This window comes from Quercus suber, unplaced genomic scaffold (assembly GCF_002906115.3).
Source record: "Quercus suber isolate HL8 unplaced genomic scaffold, Cork oak 2.0 scaffold_55, whole genome shotgun sequence".
NCBI classification, from domain to species: domain Eukaryota; kingdom Viridiplantae; phylum Streptophyta; class Magnoliopsida; order Fagales; family Fagaceae; genus Quercus; species Quercus suber.
Window position 1 is genome coordinate 751820 of NW_027069520.1, and position 15011 is coordinate 766830.

Here is a 15011-nt window from a genome sequence, read left to right on the forward strand (position 1 = left end):
ACTCATTATAAGTCATATCACCTATTTTTTTCCCCCACCTTCCTTTCATCATCAATTTCTCCTATTCAATCCTATAGCTCCCAAATCTCGATTGAAACTTTGCAAACAAAAAGTCTATCTGACTTAAAATTCAAAGAAAAAAGTCGAACATTTGTTGTACTTCAAGTGATCTGACATCAAATTCAAAGAAGTCAAAGTAGATATTCCTTTAAAATTAGAAGTAAAAGTGTAAAAACAAAAAAAACAAAGACGGTGCATGAGTGAATGACCATGATTTCCTAACTCCAATAAGTCAGCTGAAGCTTGTGGACTCGGGAAAATTTTCCCTCCTCATAATCACACAGAGAGAGAGAGAAAGGTACAACCCAACTAACAAGAAAGTTGACTGTCTAAAAATATAAATAATAATAAAAATATCCAATCATGAGAGACACGCTTTGGTTGCAGGGCAATCTTGTGTTGGTTTTGGTTGAGGATGTTGCTGTAAAAAACTAAAAAACTAAAAACTGCCTGTCCCAAATGAAACATTCCCCACTTTACCGGCCCATATTTACTTTCTCATCTTTCTATTTTTATTTTAAGCAAATTTCAGTTAACAAATATTTTACATATATCATGCACTATATATTTCCTTTGCTCGATTCTCCGCCAGGAGTTTGATCAATCTCTCTCTCCAACAAAGCCCAAAGGTGATATGTGATATGGGTTTTGTAAAGTTTTTATCTTTTTAAATTTCTTTTTTTTTCCTCTTTGAGGATCCTGGAATTGGATATTGGGTCTGTTGGTATATTGTTTCTTTTTTTGAGTGAGAATTTGGAAGTGGGTGTTGGGGAATTTTTATATTTTCAGAATTTGAAAGTGGGTAGTGGAGATTTTGATTCTTTTAGGATTATGTAGAAGTGGGTATCAGAGATTAGGATTCTTTGGAGGATATTCATTTGTGACTCTGACCATTTGGGGTGAAAGAATATAGGACTTTCTTTGTTTTTTTTTTTTGTTTTTGGATGGATTAATTTAACAATATCCAGTAATATAGGATTTTGTTGGGTTTCTTTGAAGTTTACGAGGACCTGATAACTAATCTATAAACAATCACATCTTGGTCATTTTTTTCTAATGGTAGTTTCAGAGTGGGTTGTTTTTTATTTGCACAAAATTCTCTGTTTCTCTCTCTCCCTGAACATCTAAGTTTAGTGGGATTCTGACCGTTACAACCAACTTTTTTCTGAATGTGTTTTGAGAGACTTAGTTCCGGGTTGTTATTAGTATTTTTTGTTTTTGGATGGATTAATTTAACAATATCCAGTAATATAGGATTTTGTTGGGTTTCTTTGAAGTTTACGAGGACCTGATAACTAATCTATAAACAATCACATCTTGGTCATTTTTTTCTAATGGTAGTTTCAGAGTGGGTTGTTTTTTATTTGCACAAAATTCTCTGTTTCTCTCTCTCCCTGAACATCTAAGTTTAGTGGGATTCTGACCGTTACAACCAACTTTTTTCTGAATGTGTTTTGAGAGACTTAGTTCCGGGTTGTTATTAGTTTGGTAGGCCTAAGTGGTTCTATAGAGAGAGATTAAGAATTTGCTTCTGTGCGTAAGTAAGTTTTCGGAGAACTGTCGTTTGTATTGTTCCATTTGTAAAAAGTAGGGAACATGTTGTGCTAGGAAGCAAGTTTGTTTGTTTGATTCAATAATCCTTGAGGGAGGGTCATGAGGCTTCTTAGCATTGTGGGGAATTCATTCGGATGCTCAGCATCTGGGGAGCGCTTAGTTTCGGCTGCAAGAGATGGGGACCTTCAAGAAGCCAAGGCACTGTTGGATTATAATCCCCGGCTTGCGAGGTATTCGACTTTTGGTGTTCGGAATTCCCCCCTCCATTACTCTGCAGCTCAGGGCCACCATGAGGTATACCATAACTATAATTCTAAAGCGTTTGAAGTTTAACTCATTTTTTGAATTTTACATATGTTTAATCTGATGGTACCAATTGTGTTTTTCCATGCTTTAGATAGTCTCTCTATTGCTTGAGTCTGGAGTTGATATCAATCTCAGGAATTATCGTGGTCAGGTAATACCAATCCTAAAGTCTGAATCTTTGATTGATTCATTTTTGGTCTGAACATAGACAGTCATTTCGGTTTCCCAATCATTTCAACACTTAGACTATGGATTATGTGGCCTTTTTTTTTTTTTAATTTGAGGACCTGCATTATTTGGATATTAAAAATTAACTTTTCATCCGTTTTAGGAACTAACAGATTGTGGTTCTTCATACTTGTGAACAGACTGCTTTGATGCAAGCCTGTCAGCATGGTCATTGGGAAGTCGTGCAGACTCTGGTTGTTTTTGGGGCCAATGTAGGACTCTACTCCTAGCTTTTCCTATATCTCATTAACCTCATTAGTCTAGAAGATTATGGAATAAGATAATAACAACTTTGTGGGGAATTAGGTTCACAGAGTTGATTATCTGAATGGGGGTACTGCCCTACACTTGGCTGCTTTGAATGGTCATACTCGGTGCATTCGTCTCCTCCTTGCAGATTACATCCCTAGCATCCCCAATATCTGGAATCTATTAAGAGACAGATCAGGCAATGAAGAATCAATCTCAGAATTTGATGAGAGGTACCTTCATCCCAAATTCCTCTAGCAATTTTAACTTCTCATACCAGTATGCCACTTTGATTTACTTTATTGTTCCACTGGTGGCATCAGTGCTCTCTGTCAGGTAATTAGTAAGCCTGCTGATGGAGGAATCACTGCTCTCCACATGGCATCACTGAATGGGCATGTTGAGAGTGTGCAATTGCTTTTGGACTTGGGAGCTTCTGTTTCTGTGCTGACTGTGGAGGATGGAAGCACAATTGATCTAATAGGTAACTCCCTTTAGTTTATGCCTTTTTGGTTGATAATCATTGTTGATGTCAACTACTTGCTTCTTCAGATGTGGACTTGTTTCTAATTGGATAGTAATTGTCTAATATGTTTTTGTATTCAACTCCTGTTTTGTGTTGCTGTTTGTGGTGTTGGCCATAGGCCCGTCCATCCAATCCCCTCCCCACTAATGGTGGTCTACTTTTCTTCTTCATTTTCATGGTCCAAATGGTTATCACCCAATTCTTCTAACTTAGATACCTGATTTACATAATAATATCAGTTCCTGCTGCTTACAATTTTCCTGCTTACTCTCCCTTCCCTCTTTTAATAATATAGGCTTTAAGCTGAAGAATTATTCTTTGTCCAATACTTCAATTTCTACCAGATGTCAATTCATTTCAATCAAAATGCATACAATATTATTGTTGACTCCATCATTACCATGAGATTGATAGGACTTCTGGGACCATAAGATTTTGAATCATTTTAATTGACTAATATTTTTTATTGTGGAAAGTTTTAGGTGCATTTCATGCAAATTTTGTTGTGATTTTTCTTAAAAGCATTTTACTGATGATAGATGCATGTGTCATAATAGTTCTATGAATTAGATTACATTGTGAAATAAATTCAAGCTAGATTTAAATTTTTAAATAAGCTTTTCTATATTACCTTTTGGCTATGGTGCAGAGTGCAACAGCACAATTATTGTATTACAATATCTAATCTCTAAGTAGATGTGGTCAAAAAGTGTATGTTTATTGTCACATTGCAGGTGCTGGGAGCACAGCTCTTCATTATGCTGCATGTGGTGGAAATGCACAATGTTGTCAAGTATGTTCTTAATAAAAACACACTCAAGTTGAATATGACATTGACATTTATGGTGAAGTGATGAGCTCTAGCTCAAATTGCACCTTCTTCTAGAGAGAGAGGTTGCGGGTTCAAGACCACTAGTTACGTGGTGTAACTTACCAATCAAAAGATTTATGCTGAAATTTTCTTATATATATACATTTTTTTTCTGGTTCAGATCTTAATCGCCAGGGGTGCCAGTTTGACTGCTGAAAATGCAAATGGGTATGCATTTTAAGTTCTTGTTACTACTAATATGTCTTATGATTTATTGTAGTTGCAACTATAAATTTTTCTGTTTTTTATGGCTGTAAGCTTTCTCTGTGTATTTAAAAAAAATACCCACTCATTTTGAAATTCATTAAATAAGAGCCTGTTTAGTTGTCCTGTAAAAGAACGGATGCCTTATTGGTAGTTTGCAAACCATGTGAGACACAAATCCATCATCGTGAATAGGACAATTTAATAATTGATAGCTATTATCATAATAAAAAACAAGCACACATCTTATAGACTTCTAAAATATTTTACCTTTTTGTTACGTTGATGACCAGATGCTTCCAACTTTTTCTAGTTTCATTTAGATGAAGGATTAGTGCATTAGGTGCTACCCAAAGTATTAATCTGGGTTATTAAACCTCATGGTATGACCACAGGCTATGATTTTCCCCTTTTTGATTTCTGGTTACCTTGGATACATGTCCTTGTCTATGCATGTATGTATTGATTGGTAGGTATATCATTGGGATTTTGGTATGTTGAGGGTGACATTTATGCCCTTTTGCAAATTCTTGATTTGTTAAAGATGTGTTTACACAGCTTTGATAGTGAGTTTTAGTTGTTCAGGTAACTGTACTATCACTAACGTGAATATTAATTTGGGCATCTGAAAATGGTCACACCCCATTTCGTATGTCTGTAAGATGATTTTGGAGATGAAAAATGTCTCGGTCATATGCTGCCATTGATGTAGAATATGCCAATTGGTTTGGCTGATAAGCTCTCTTAATGTTGTGCTAGACACCTATGATCAAAGCCTGCATTCACATAGGATGTCGGGAATTTGAGGGAAAAGGGAGAGAGCTCTCCATTTGTAGATGGTCATTTCCATTTGATCAAATGTCTACATATTTGTTTGTATAAAAGAAGATAGTGCAATTACTTGAATTATGCTATATTTCCTATAAAGATGGACTGAAGTTTTACTAGATGCATTTGGCTGGTTAGAATTCAGGTTAATTTGGTTTCTAATTAAATTAATGTCTCCATTCCGCATGTGTTGTTGAGATTGAATATGCTTGTCCTTTAAAATTGAATCTCCAAACCTTTGTCTTCCAATAATATTTGCATTCATCTAATTCTTACTGGTGACAATAACTAAGATTTAAGTGTCATGTAATCAGATTTGTTGGATCTGGATTCTGGTAACAGAGAACCTCTCACTGCATAAGGATAAGGATCAAATTAAATACATAGTTGTTAGTCTACAAATTCCATAATGGGTCTCTAAACTTTTGGTGTGAAAATGTCCATGGGTGACATATTGATTGTTTACAATTTTCAATCTGTCCATTTTAAGGGCTCAATCTATACCTTCATTTGTAATGAAAGAAACTAGTGCAACATAAAATGGGATGCCCAGATTCCCTTTGTCCTTTGCTGCATTGTGGAAACTCAGTGAAGGATATCCTTATCTATTCTTTACTTTTAAGAACTATTTCTGTTATTTTCTCTTCATGGTCTTAGAATTATTTTACTTACCCCTGTTTTGGTTTCTGGTCAAAGATGGAGTCCCTTGATGGTTGCTCGTTCATGGCATAGAACTTGGCTTGAGGAAATTCTTAGCATAGAGCTAGGAGGGCAGCCACAAATACTTCCTTCACCATATCTCTCTCTTCCCCTTATGAGCATTGTTAAAATTGCTAGGTGAGTAAAGATTATACTGTCCTCTTTGCTAGTTTATGTTGCACAGCAACAAATGTTTCTGTGCCTTGAATTTTGAATTTTAGTTTGCAAGTTGGCAGTGCTCCAGCTCTGGAGAACGTATTAAATATGCTGATATTGACAAAAACTACCATGCCCCAAATTCTATTCTGCATGCCTTTTCCTAAAACATTTAAAGTGTCTGCATCATCCTTATTCCCTTGGCTGCAAGCAGAATCTCTCTTTCTTTCTTTTGTTCTCTTTTTAAACTTATTTTTCCAAAAGAAAGAATTCTCTTCTCAAATTTATTAAATGTTTCAATTGAAATTCAAAGAAAGTGTTTCCCAGTATTAATTCTTTTAATTTGTAACCTAAAGTTCTTCCTTCCCATGTTGGTTCCTATTCTTTCCAGTTTTATTTCATTTGGATCTTGGAGCCATAATGACCTCCTTTGACAAATCGATTAGATCAGGCTTTCTATCCTAAAATAAGACTAAAATTCTACTTCAGTTTGATATTAGTTTTACTTTATTTCATATAGATAGGCTTTTGTCCGTTTCCTCAAGCCACCTGCTTGGCTGCTTTAAATAGATATGGCCCTGAAAGCCACTTTACCTTTTGTGAAAATTACTGGCATGAATGTGGTTAAAGCAAAATCTACTATTTCATTGACATCCTATGATATTGGCATAGTCAAGTTATTAACGAATAGCCCTGCTTATTGTGGCAGTCAAGACAAACCATCAAATTTCAAAAACTTTCCTATGTTTTTATTTTGTATACTCTTTTTTCATTTGATTTTTGGAAAATACACTTGCCACCAAGTCAGGATGTGTAGAAGGATGGTAGCCTGTCAAATAAGTTTAAAATTTTCCCCATTTCTTTTGGTTACTGTTTGCAGAGAATGTGGATGGAGGACCAGTGAATCTTTACCCACATGTCAAGATCCATGTGTTGTCTGTCTGGAAAGAAAGTGCACTGTAGCTGCAGAAGGTAGATAACCTTTGAAATCTAGTTAAATTTCCTAGAATTTTTCTTTTTTTGTTTGTTTATTTTGTTAATATATTCAAACTGCTAGATATATAGAATCATGGGAAAAGGTTAAGAACAAGATCTTTTCGAAAAAAATGGGAAAAGTTTGTTTTCTTTGTTTGGTTGCCAAGAAGATAGAAGATATAACAGTGGAGAATAAACTCAGAATCTTTCACCAATTTCTTTTCTAATGTTACCACATGCACATAAGTGGGTCGAGCTACCTGGTGGTGGTATATAGAGGTGAAATAAACTAGTGATGGCATATGGTGAAGCAGATGATGCTGGTATGGTGATTGTGAATTCAGGCAGTGAGGTGTAGTTCATTAGGGTGGAAGTGATGGCATTTTATGGTAGGAGCAGGGTTGATAACAGTCGGGTAGTGAGTATAGTGCTGATAAGGTATTATCTGTTGTGGTGGTATTAACTATTGAGTGACACAATGTTGGAGATCTTAATAAAAACCATAGCTTGGGCTAGTCAAAATCACATTTAGCAGCCAGAGGAGAAAAAGAATGAGGATTAAGTATGTGAGATTATGGGGCCTCTAGCATGTGATAATCAATCATAAAAAACCCTGAAATTTTGAAGTCATAAAATAAGTATTTGAACTTTTTTTGTGAATTGTGGAAAAGGAGTCAAGGATGCTTTAAAAAAAAAATTGGGGGTAAGGTTGGCTACCAATCACCTTTCTAAGACCCCTCAAAAGTAGGAGCTTTTGCATTAGGTACAACATGGATTACATGTTGTTTTATGTCCATATGATTTTTAATACTTTTTGAATTATCCACATATATCACAAATCAGTCCTTGGCCAATTTGTGAATTAGGCAACATGTATCACACCCTTCTTTTCTTTCATGCAATGTTTTTCTTACATCATTTATCCTTCTCTAGATCATTTTAAACCCTCTTTCTTCCCCATTTATGCTTTTTTCCTTCCCGTATGTATGTTAAAAATATTTAGTATTCTTAAAAGAAAAAACAATGGGTTAGTCCCATATTAGAAAATGAGTGTGAGTTAAAAAAAGTTTAAAGTCTGTGTTGTGTATTCAAGAGTTAGGCCATTTTGGATATACACCACTATAAGTTTCTTTAAGATCTTCTTCCTTCTCCCTTCTCCCTTCTCCCCGTGTGTGTGTTAAAAATATTTAATATTCTCAAAAAAAAAAAAAAAAAAGTTTTGTTTGTACATAAATTTTGTGTGACTAATGGCACCATACTAAGTATTATTTGTTTAACATCTCTACTTGTGTGCTACTATACTATCTGCTCCTGTCATGTACTTATCCATTAAACACCAACACGATAACATGTCTCTCGGTTCAGGTTGTGATCATGAGTTCTGCACACGATGTGCTTTGTACCTTTGTTCTACAAACTGCACCTCAATCATTGCCAAAGGTCCACCTGGCTCAATTGCATGTCCTCTCTGCCGGCATGGCATTGTTTTATTTGTCAAGCTTCCTGGAACAAGACAGGTTACCAAGGATTTTTCTAGAACAAGTTTGTCCCTACCATTTTGCACATGTTCAAGCGAGGAACTAGAATCCTCTTCATTAGCAACCCCATTTTGCAAGCCTGATCTCCGTTGCTCCCGAATATTCCCTCTAGGATCTTCTTTCCGTTCCCTGAGCTTCCAAAGGTTCCCATCGATGAAAATCAACTCTAGCCTTTGCATGGGAGCTCCAGAAATTCGTCATTCATTAGTTCCTTGCAATGTAAACCGAAACTTGCGGAACCAATTGTCTAGGTGCTCAAGACCAGGTCTTAGGCGATCAGCTTCTGAGGGCAGAAGGTCATGGCTCTCTGCTTTAAATCATTATGTAACAACTGGTAGTGGGTGCTGAAAATTTTTGGTTTCATTGTATTTCTCTTTTTTGCCTTTCAAAGTTTTTTTTCCCCCCTTTCTTTTTGTCCATAACAAAAGACGAGGGTTCTCATTTGATAATGATTATTGGGCTTCTACTTGTACATATTAATAAACATTAGCTACCAGCTACGGAACAAATGTCGACTCTTTGTATGATAGTTGTTAAACATTCATTATATTTCAAATTCATGCAGAACATATTCTTTCCATGTCTAGTTGCCAGGATAATGGAATATAAAAAAGAAATTGTGAATATTAGATACTGTTTGGTGCAGGAATTTTGTCCTGTTATTGCCCGATTAGACTATTATTGTTTTATTGTAGAGATTCATTGAACTATCAAGCACATTCTTTTTATTTGCAAATTTACACACGTGCATAATGAGTTTTGTACCTGCAACCTTACCCTCCGCCTTTCTTATGGGGGGAAGAGGTGCCATTTGAGCTAGAGCTAATTAGCCCAAGCATTCTTTTTATGCCACCAAAGCATCAAAGTGAATTTAGTTCTGGTTTTGCAACAAATTGCCACCAAAATGTTAGTTGATTGTATTATTTGAAGAAAACATTTCACTATGCTAGAATGTGATGCTCCACTATCACTTCCTCACATGTGAGGAACTTGTACAAAATCCGAGTGAGCTTCACTGATGTTCTGTTAGGGTTGCACTACTCTTCTGCCTGAGCTATGCACTCTTTCTATGGACTGCATAGCGCATTCGAAGTACAGGTACACCTCATGAAATTTCTTACTTTATTTAGAATGCATACCATTATTTTTTGAGAAAGTAATTATAGTATGTACTTTATAACTGTATGTGGGTGGTCACAGCTGTTTATTCTCATGCTGTTGTAAATGACTTTGACTTTACTACAGTGAATGCACATGCTGCCTAGCGGGCTGTCACAGATTGAAAGTACTGCATTCTCTTGAATTTTCTTATGGCTTCCTGTGGATGCCTTTAAGAATTTATTTTCTAAGAAACCATTATAGGGTACTCCCTAAGTTTCCCTTTCAATTTTACTAATCCTCACACACTATTATGTAAGAATCTTCTCAATCTTGCCCTTTCAATTTCAGATGCAGTTTTTGTAGTGCATGATCTTTTACACTATACTTGATTGTTTTTGAGAGAGACACTATGTTTGATTGTAGTTGGGGGAGGAAGAAAAAACAAAGTTATGGCTTGTTTGGAAGTTTAGAGAGGGAGGAGAGTAGAGGAGAGTAGAGGGAAGGAGAGTAGTGGGGAGGAGAGTAGAGGAGAATGATTCACCTCCACCTTATTTGGATGTTTTTAAAATTAGTAAGGGGGAAGGGATTAATTAGCCCTTCCCCTTGTGTAATTTTGTTAATATAATAAGGGTAAATTAGGTAATTTACTTGGTCAATAGTTTATGTACTCTACTCTCCCTCCAAATCTCTCCAATTTGGGGGAATTAAAATTGGGGGGTTAGAGCATTCACATCAGATCAGTTATAGTCTTCTAAAATACATATACAGTGTAAATTTTGCACATTTTGAGCAAAAAAATACCCACATCAGTGGGTGTAAAAATATGTAAAAGCATCCATATTTTTCCCTGAGCTACAGTACCCGTGTAAATATACACGGGTACTGTAGCTCGTGTATATACTAAAATAATATTATCCAGTTCGCACCAAATTTTCTCTCCCCATTCTGTGCACAACGACCTCAGACACACCCACACACAAACACATATCAACACACAAACAAACCCACACACAAATAAACCCAAACAGACAAACCAAAAGACACAGAGATCGGAGCTTGGTTCGTGGGTCGCCGGAGCTTGGTTCGTGGAGCGTGGTTCGTGGATCGGCCTGTGAAGACACGATCTGGGTCGCCGGGGCTTGGTTCTGAGTCGCCGGAGCTTGGTTCATGGAGCATGGTTCGTGGATCGGCCGGTGAAGACGCGATCTGGGTTGCCGGGGCTTGGTTTTGGGTCGCCGGAACTTGGTTCGTAGATCTGCCGGTGAAGACGCGATCTGGGTCGCCGGAGCTTGATTTCTGGACCGGCCGGTGAAGAAAGCTTCTGAATCCGGTGAAGAACTTTATCTGGGCTGGTAGTTTTTTGAGAAAGAACAAGACGGAGAGAGAGAGAGAGATAAGAGAGAGAGGCTGTAGCTTTTTGAGAAAGAACGAGACGGAGAGAGAGAGAGAGATAAGAGAGAGTGGCTGTTAAGAAAAAAAATGAGAAAGAGAGAGGGAGAGGTGATCTGATAAGAGAGGGGGCGCGTGGTAGTTGGGGAATATAATAAAAAATTGAGAAGGGTGAATAATTTATTTAAATAGATGTGTATAATAAACAGACTGATGTAGGTGTTTTGTAAAATTAAGTATGTAAAATAGAAAAAGTAGGTTTTAAATGTGTAAAATGGAAAAATTTATAAATGAGCTGATGTGAATGCTCTTAGAGGGAGTCCAAACCCCTCCAAACTCCTCCAAACCCCTCCCCCTCATTCTTTAAAAAACTTCCAAATAAGGTAATTGCATTACTCTCCCTCCCTCTACTCTACTTCCCCTCCTTTTTTAAACATCCAAACATGCCATTAAGGTAAAAGAAAATGCTTTCCTCTTGTCTGTTTGGAAGTAGGGAGGGAAAAAAAGAAAAGAAAAGAACATATTTGATATTTCTTTTGTTTGGTTTCCAAAGGGAAGAGAAATTGAAGGGAAAATATGTATTTTTACTTTAATGCCCCCAATGAAGTAAAGAGAGTGTGAAAACTCGGGGGGGAAAAAGGAAATTTCATAGTTTGTTAACGGTGGAGCTCGGACATGTAACTTTTTTACTTGCATTTCTCTCCATTTCTGCTCAATTTTAAACGATGATAAATGGTGGGCTCTGACATATTTGTTTTCCCTCAATTTTTAATTCTTTTACCTTCTCTTATCTCAACTGACTAAGAAGGAATCTTATCAGATTGTCTCATGAAAAATCTAAATTACAATACGTGGGATCCATAAATATTGTAAGAAAGATGTTTTATATAACCATCTTATAAGATAATTTTCCCAACCAAAAAGAAGAAATTGTATTTTCAACATTTCCTTCTCTTTTTTCCTTGGTCATGTGTTGCAAGTGGGTGTTTGGTACATGCACTTAAAAACATGTGTTTTGTTGTTTGAAAACATGTGTGAAAATACGTGTGAGTGAAAAAAATATGTAGAAATATGTGTAATTAAAATTTAAAAACATGTGTTTGAATAGGTGTACCCGGGCCTTAAATTTGCATTTTTAAGATATGTTCTAAACTTTATTGAACAATTTACTTTGTTTGGTACTAGAATTGAAGGTCATCTTTCTGCCAAAAACAAAAGGGAGGAAAATTGAAGGTCATCAGTTGTGTTTAAAGGTATCTTGCATCCTCCAAGCCCAGCACCAGCTTCATAATAATGCATAATTCGTATCAAAAAAATAATAATAATAATGCATAAATTTTTTTTTTTTTGGGTAGAAAAAGGAAATTCATAGAAAGTTAAAGAACAGCCAAAGTCCCGTGACAATGCCTTTTTAAGTACATCCCCATCAAATTTGGGACAATGCCTTTTTAAGTACATCCCCCATCAAATTTGAATCATAGATAAGCCCACAAGTGAGACTATCACACAAACAGTAATCTATATTTTCTTGAGATCTCATCCTGGCTAAGCCATCAGCATATTTATTAGCTTCGCAAAAGCAGTGGCTAAATCGAACCTAAGAAAGTTGGGAAACCAACTGCCTTCATAATGAATCATTTTTACAAAGTTAAACCATGTTAGTATGTCTCAAATATGGGATGACCACAGAAGTTAAGGCGACTGTAAAAGACGAATGTTGAAATATATTTTTCTTGTTATGATGCACTAAAAATTTTATGACTATATCTTTTATCACTCTATTCTCTACAACTATCCTACGTGGTTGATTGTAAATGATAGAGAAAAAATGACAGATTCATATGAAAGTGACAAGCAAATAGACACAATTTATCACGTATGATAGTTGTGGTAAAGGTTGTGGTTTTAAAATAACTTTGTAATGTGCAACACACCACAAAGTAGGTTCTTCCCAAGAAGCTTTTCAATGAGCAATGCAACATACCCAAAAAAAAAAAAATCACAACAGTTTAGTTGGTTTTCATCTGAGTTCACTACTTACATTATTTTTTAAACTACTACTAACCATCTGTCATATCGACGGAGGTAAAAAAAATTTGTCAAAATTTTAGTGTCATACATAACATAATCAATCATTTCATTTCTACACAGGTTCACGACTTTTGCAAAATTTCAAGAATATCAAAGTTTAATAGCTATGCCATCAATTAAATGTTTGAATTTCAAGTTTTTGTGGTATAAAATTATGTATAAAAAATAAATTTATTGATCGAATAATAAATAATATTGAATTTTAACGAAATTTGACATGCAAATGTAATCCAAATTCACAACTAATAAAAGAATATATAAGAAGTCTGAAAGATTTTTCTCTAAATTAGTTTAGTAAGAAACCTTATTCTATAATTTAACCATGTTATAAAAATTTTAATTATTTATTAGAAATATTGTTTCAGTAATAGATGAAATTAGCCCAAAATTTCATTCATCAAAAAACCAAATTAAAAAAAAAAAAAAAATAGCCCAATTTTTTTTAAGACAAAATATGTATGAACCATCGTTGACCCAACCGAACCTAATCCAACCATGTGAGTTGAGTTGAGTTTGTTTCTAAACATGCAATAAGTTAGGTTGGGTTGAAGTTCTCAACCTAACAGATTAAAAATCTTCTCCACCCTTAAAGCAACCGCATCAGTATGTCTAAAAAATTTTGCCTATTTAGCTTTTTTTTTTTTTTTTTTTTTTTTTTTTTTTTACTTACTTTTTATATTTTATACTATCACTTTTACAAAACACTCGCATCAGTTTATCTATTATACACAATTTTTTTTATTAAAATAATATTTTTCCTCACTTTTTCTATTATTTCTCACCTACCCCCACCTAACACTATTTCTTTTTTCTCTGAGAGTTTGAATACACTCCCTTCTTCTTTTTCTTCTTGTCCTTATCTCTATCTCTGCCTCTCTTTCTTCTCTTTTTTTTTCTTTTTTGTTTGTTTGTTTGTTTAGAATCTTTTTCTTTCCTCTTTTTCTTTTACAATTTGGGTTTTATACTTTTATTATAGATGATGATTTTGGGTTGGGTTTGATAATAATAAAAGTATGCTTTTACTTTCCTCTTCTTCTTTCTTTCTTCTTCTTCTCGTTCTTCTTTTTTCAATTTTAGTTTGATTATTTATATGAATTTATATATGAGTTTGATGAATTTGGATCTAGATTTAGAACGATTTTGATGATTTTGTGGTATGTCTGTGTTGTTGTGGTGGTGGTCGGTATAGGGATGCAGTGGTGGTGGTGGTTAGCAGTGCTGGGTTGTTGTGATTGCCAGCTTCTTCTTCTTCTTGGCATTGAAGAGTGGGTGAGAGAGAGTCTAACAAGGCAAGAGAGAGGAGAGAAAAAATATATAAAATAATAAATAAAAGAGCTATAGTAACTGTGCATATATGCACGGTTACTGTAACAATTAGGGGTGTTTGTAGTGCGGTGCAATACGGTTTTAAGCACCACACTTTGCGGTACAGTTTAGTTAAAACCATAACTACGCCATACCTTTTTTTGCGGTCACATGTGCAATGCGGTGCAATGTGGTGCGGTTTAGAGTTCATTTTTATAGTCACATGTGCAACACTATGTATAAGATGCGGTTTGAAGTTGGTATATTTTTCAAATTTTGGGCTTTTCCTACTCAGTCCAAAACTAATTTTTCTCTTTTTTTTAAGCCAAATTTTAAATTATTGAGTTAGTTTTTCTTTATTTTTGGTTGGCTTTTATATTCAACACTTGCTAGGGTTATCAAACATTTTTTTTTTTTTTAAAACTAAGGTTATTAAACTATTAATAATATATTTAATATTAAAAATAAATAAATATATTAATATAATTTTTTTTTTTTTTATAACTAAGGTTATTAAACTATTAATAATATATTTAATATTAAAAATAAATAAATATATTAATATATAAAGAGAGTGCGGTGCAGTTTGTGCTGTTTTCTTATTATAAAACCACAAACTGTATTGCACCATACAATGTGGTGTGGTGTATTATTACTTATGGTGCGATTATGCCATTTTGCAGACAGTTTTGGTGCAATTTTTGCAGTTTGGTGAACACCCCTAGTAATAATTGTACATAAATGCATAATTTTACACCCACTGATGTGAATGTTTTTTTGCTCAAAATATGTAAAATCAACTTTTTTTATTTTGCAAGATTTTACATACGTTGATGCTAATGCTCTTAATCTTATTTAACATAACAATTTTTTTTTTTTCCATAATGTTAGTTTTTAGCTTTTGTTACACATTTAGTATAAAATTACCAAA

At 34.7% G+C, this 15011-nt stretch overlaps 1 protein-coding gene across 1 annotated transcript; it reads left to right on the forward strand.

Annotated features, from left to right (window-relative positions):
- Nucleotides 1-1272: 1272 nt before the first annotated feature.
- Nucleotides 1273-8774, forward strand: LOC112033797 (E3 ubiquitin-protein ligase XBAT32). The gene is made up of 10 exons (XM_024066573.2): nucleotides 1273-1908; nucleotides 2012-2071; nucleotides 2289-2360; nucleotides 2455-2630; nucleotides 2721-2881; nucleotides 3658-3716; nucleotides 3916-3962; nucleotides 5523-5663; nucleotides 6562-6653; nucleotides 8022-8774. Exons 1-10 carry the CDS (start codon nucleotides 1714-1716, stop codon nucleotides 8540-8542), a joined length of 1524 nt encoding a protein of 507 aa, XP_023922341.1. The 5' UTR covers nucleotides 1273-1713; the 3' UTR covers nucleotides 8543-8774.
- The last annotated feature ends 6237 nt before the right edge of the window (nucleotides 8775-15011 follow it).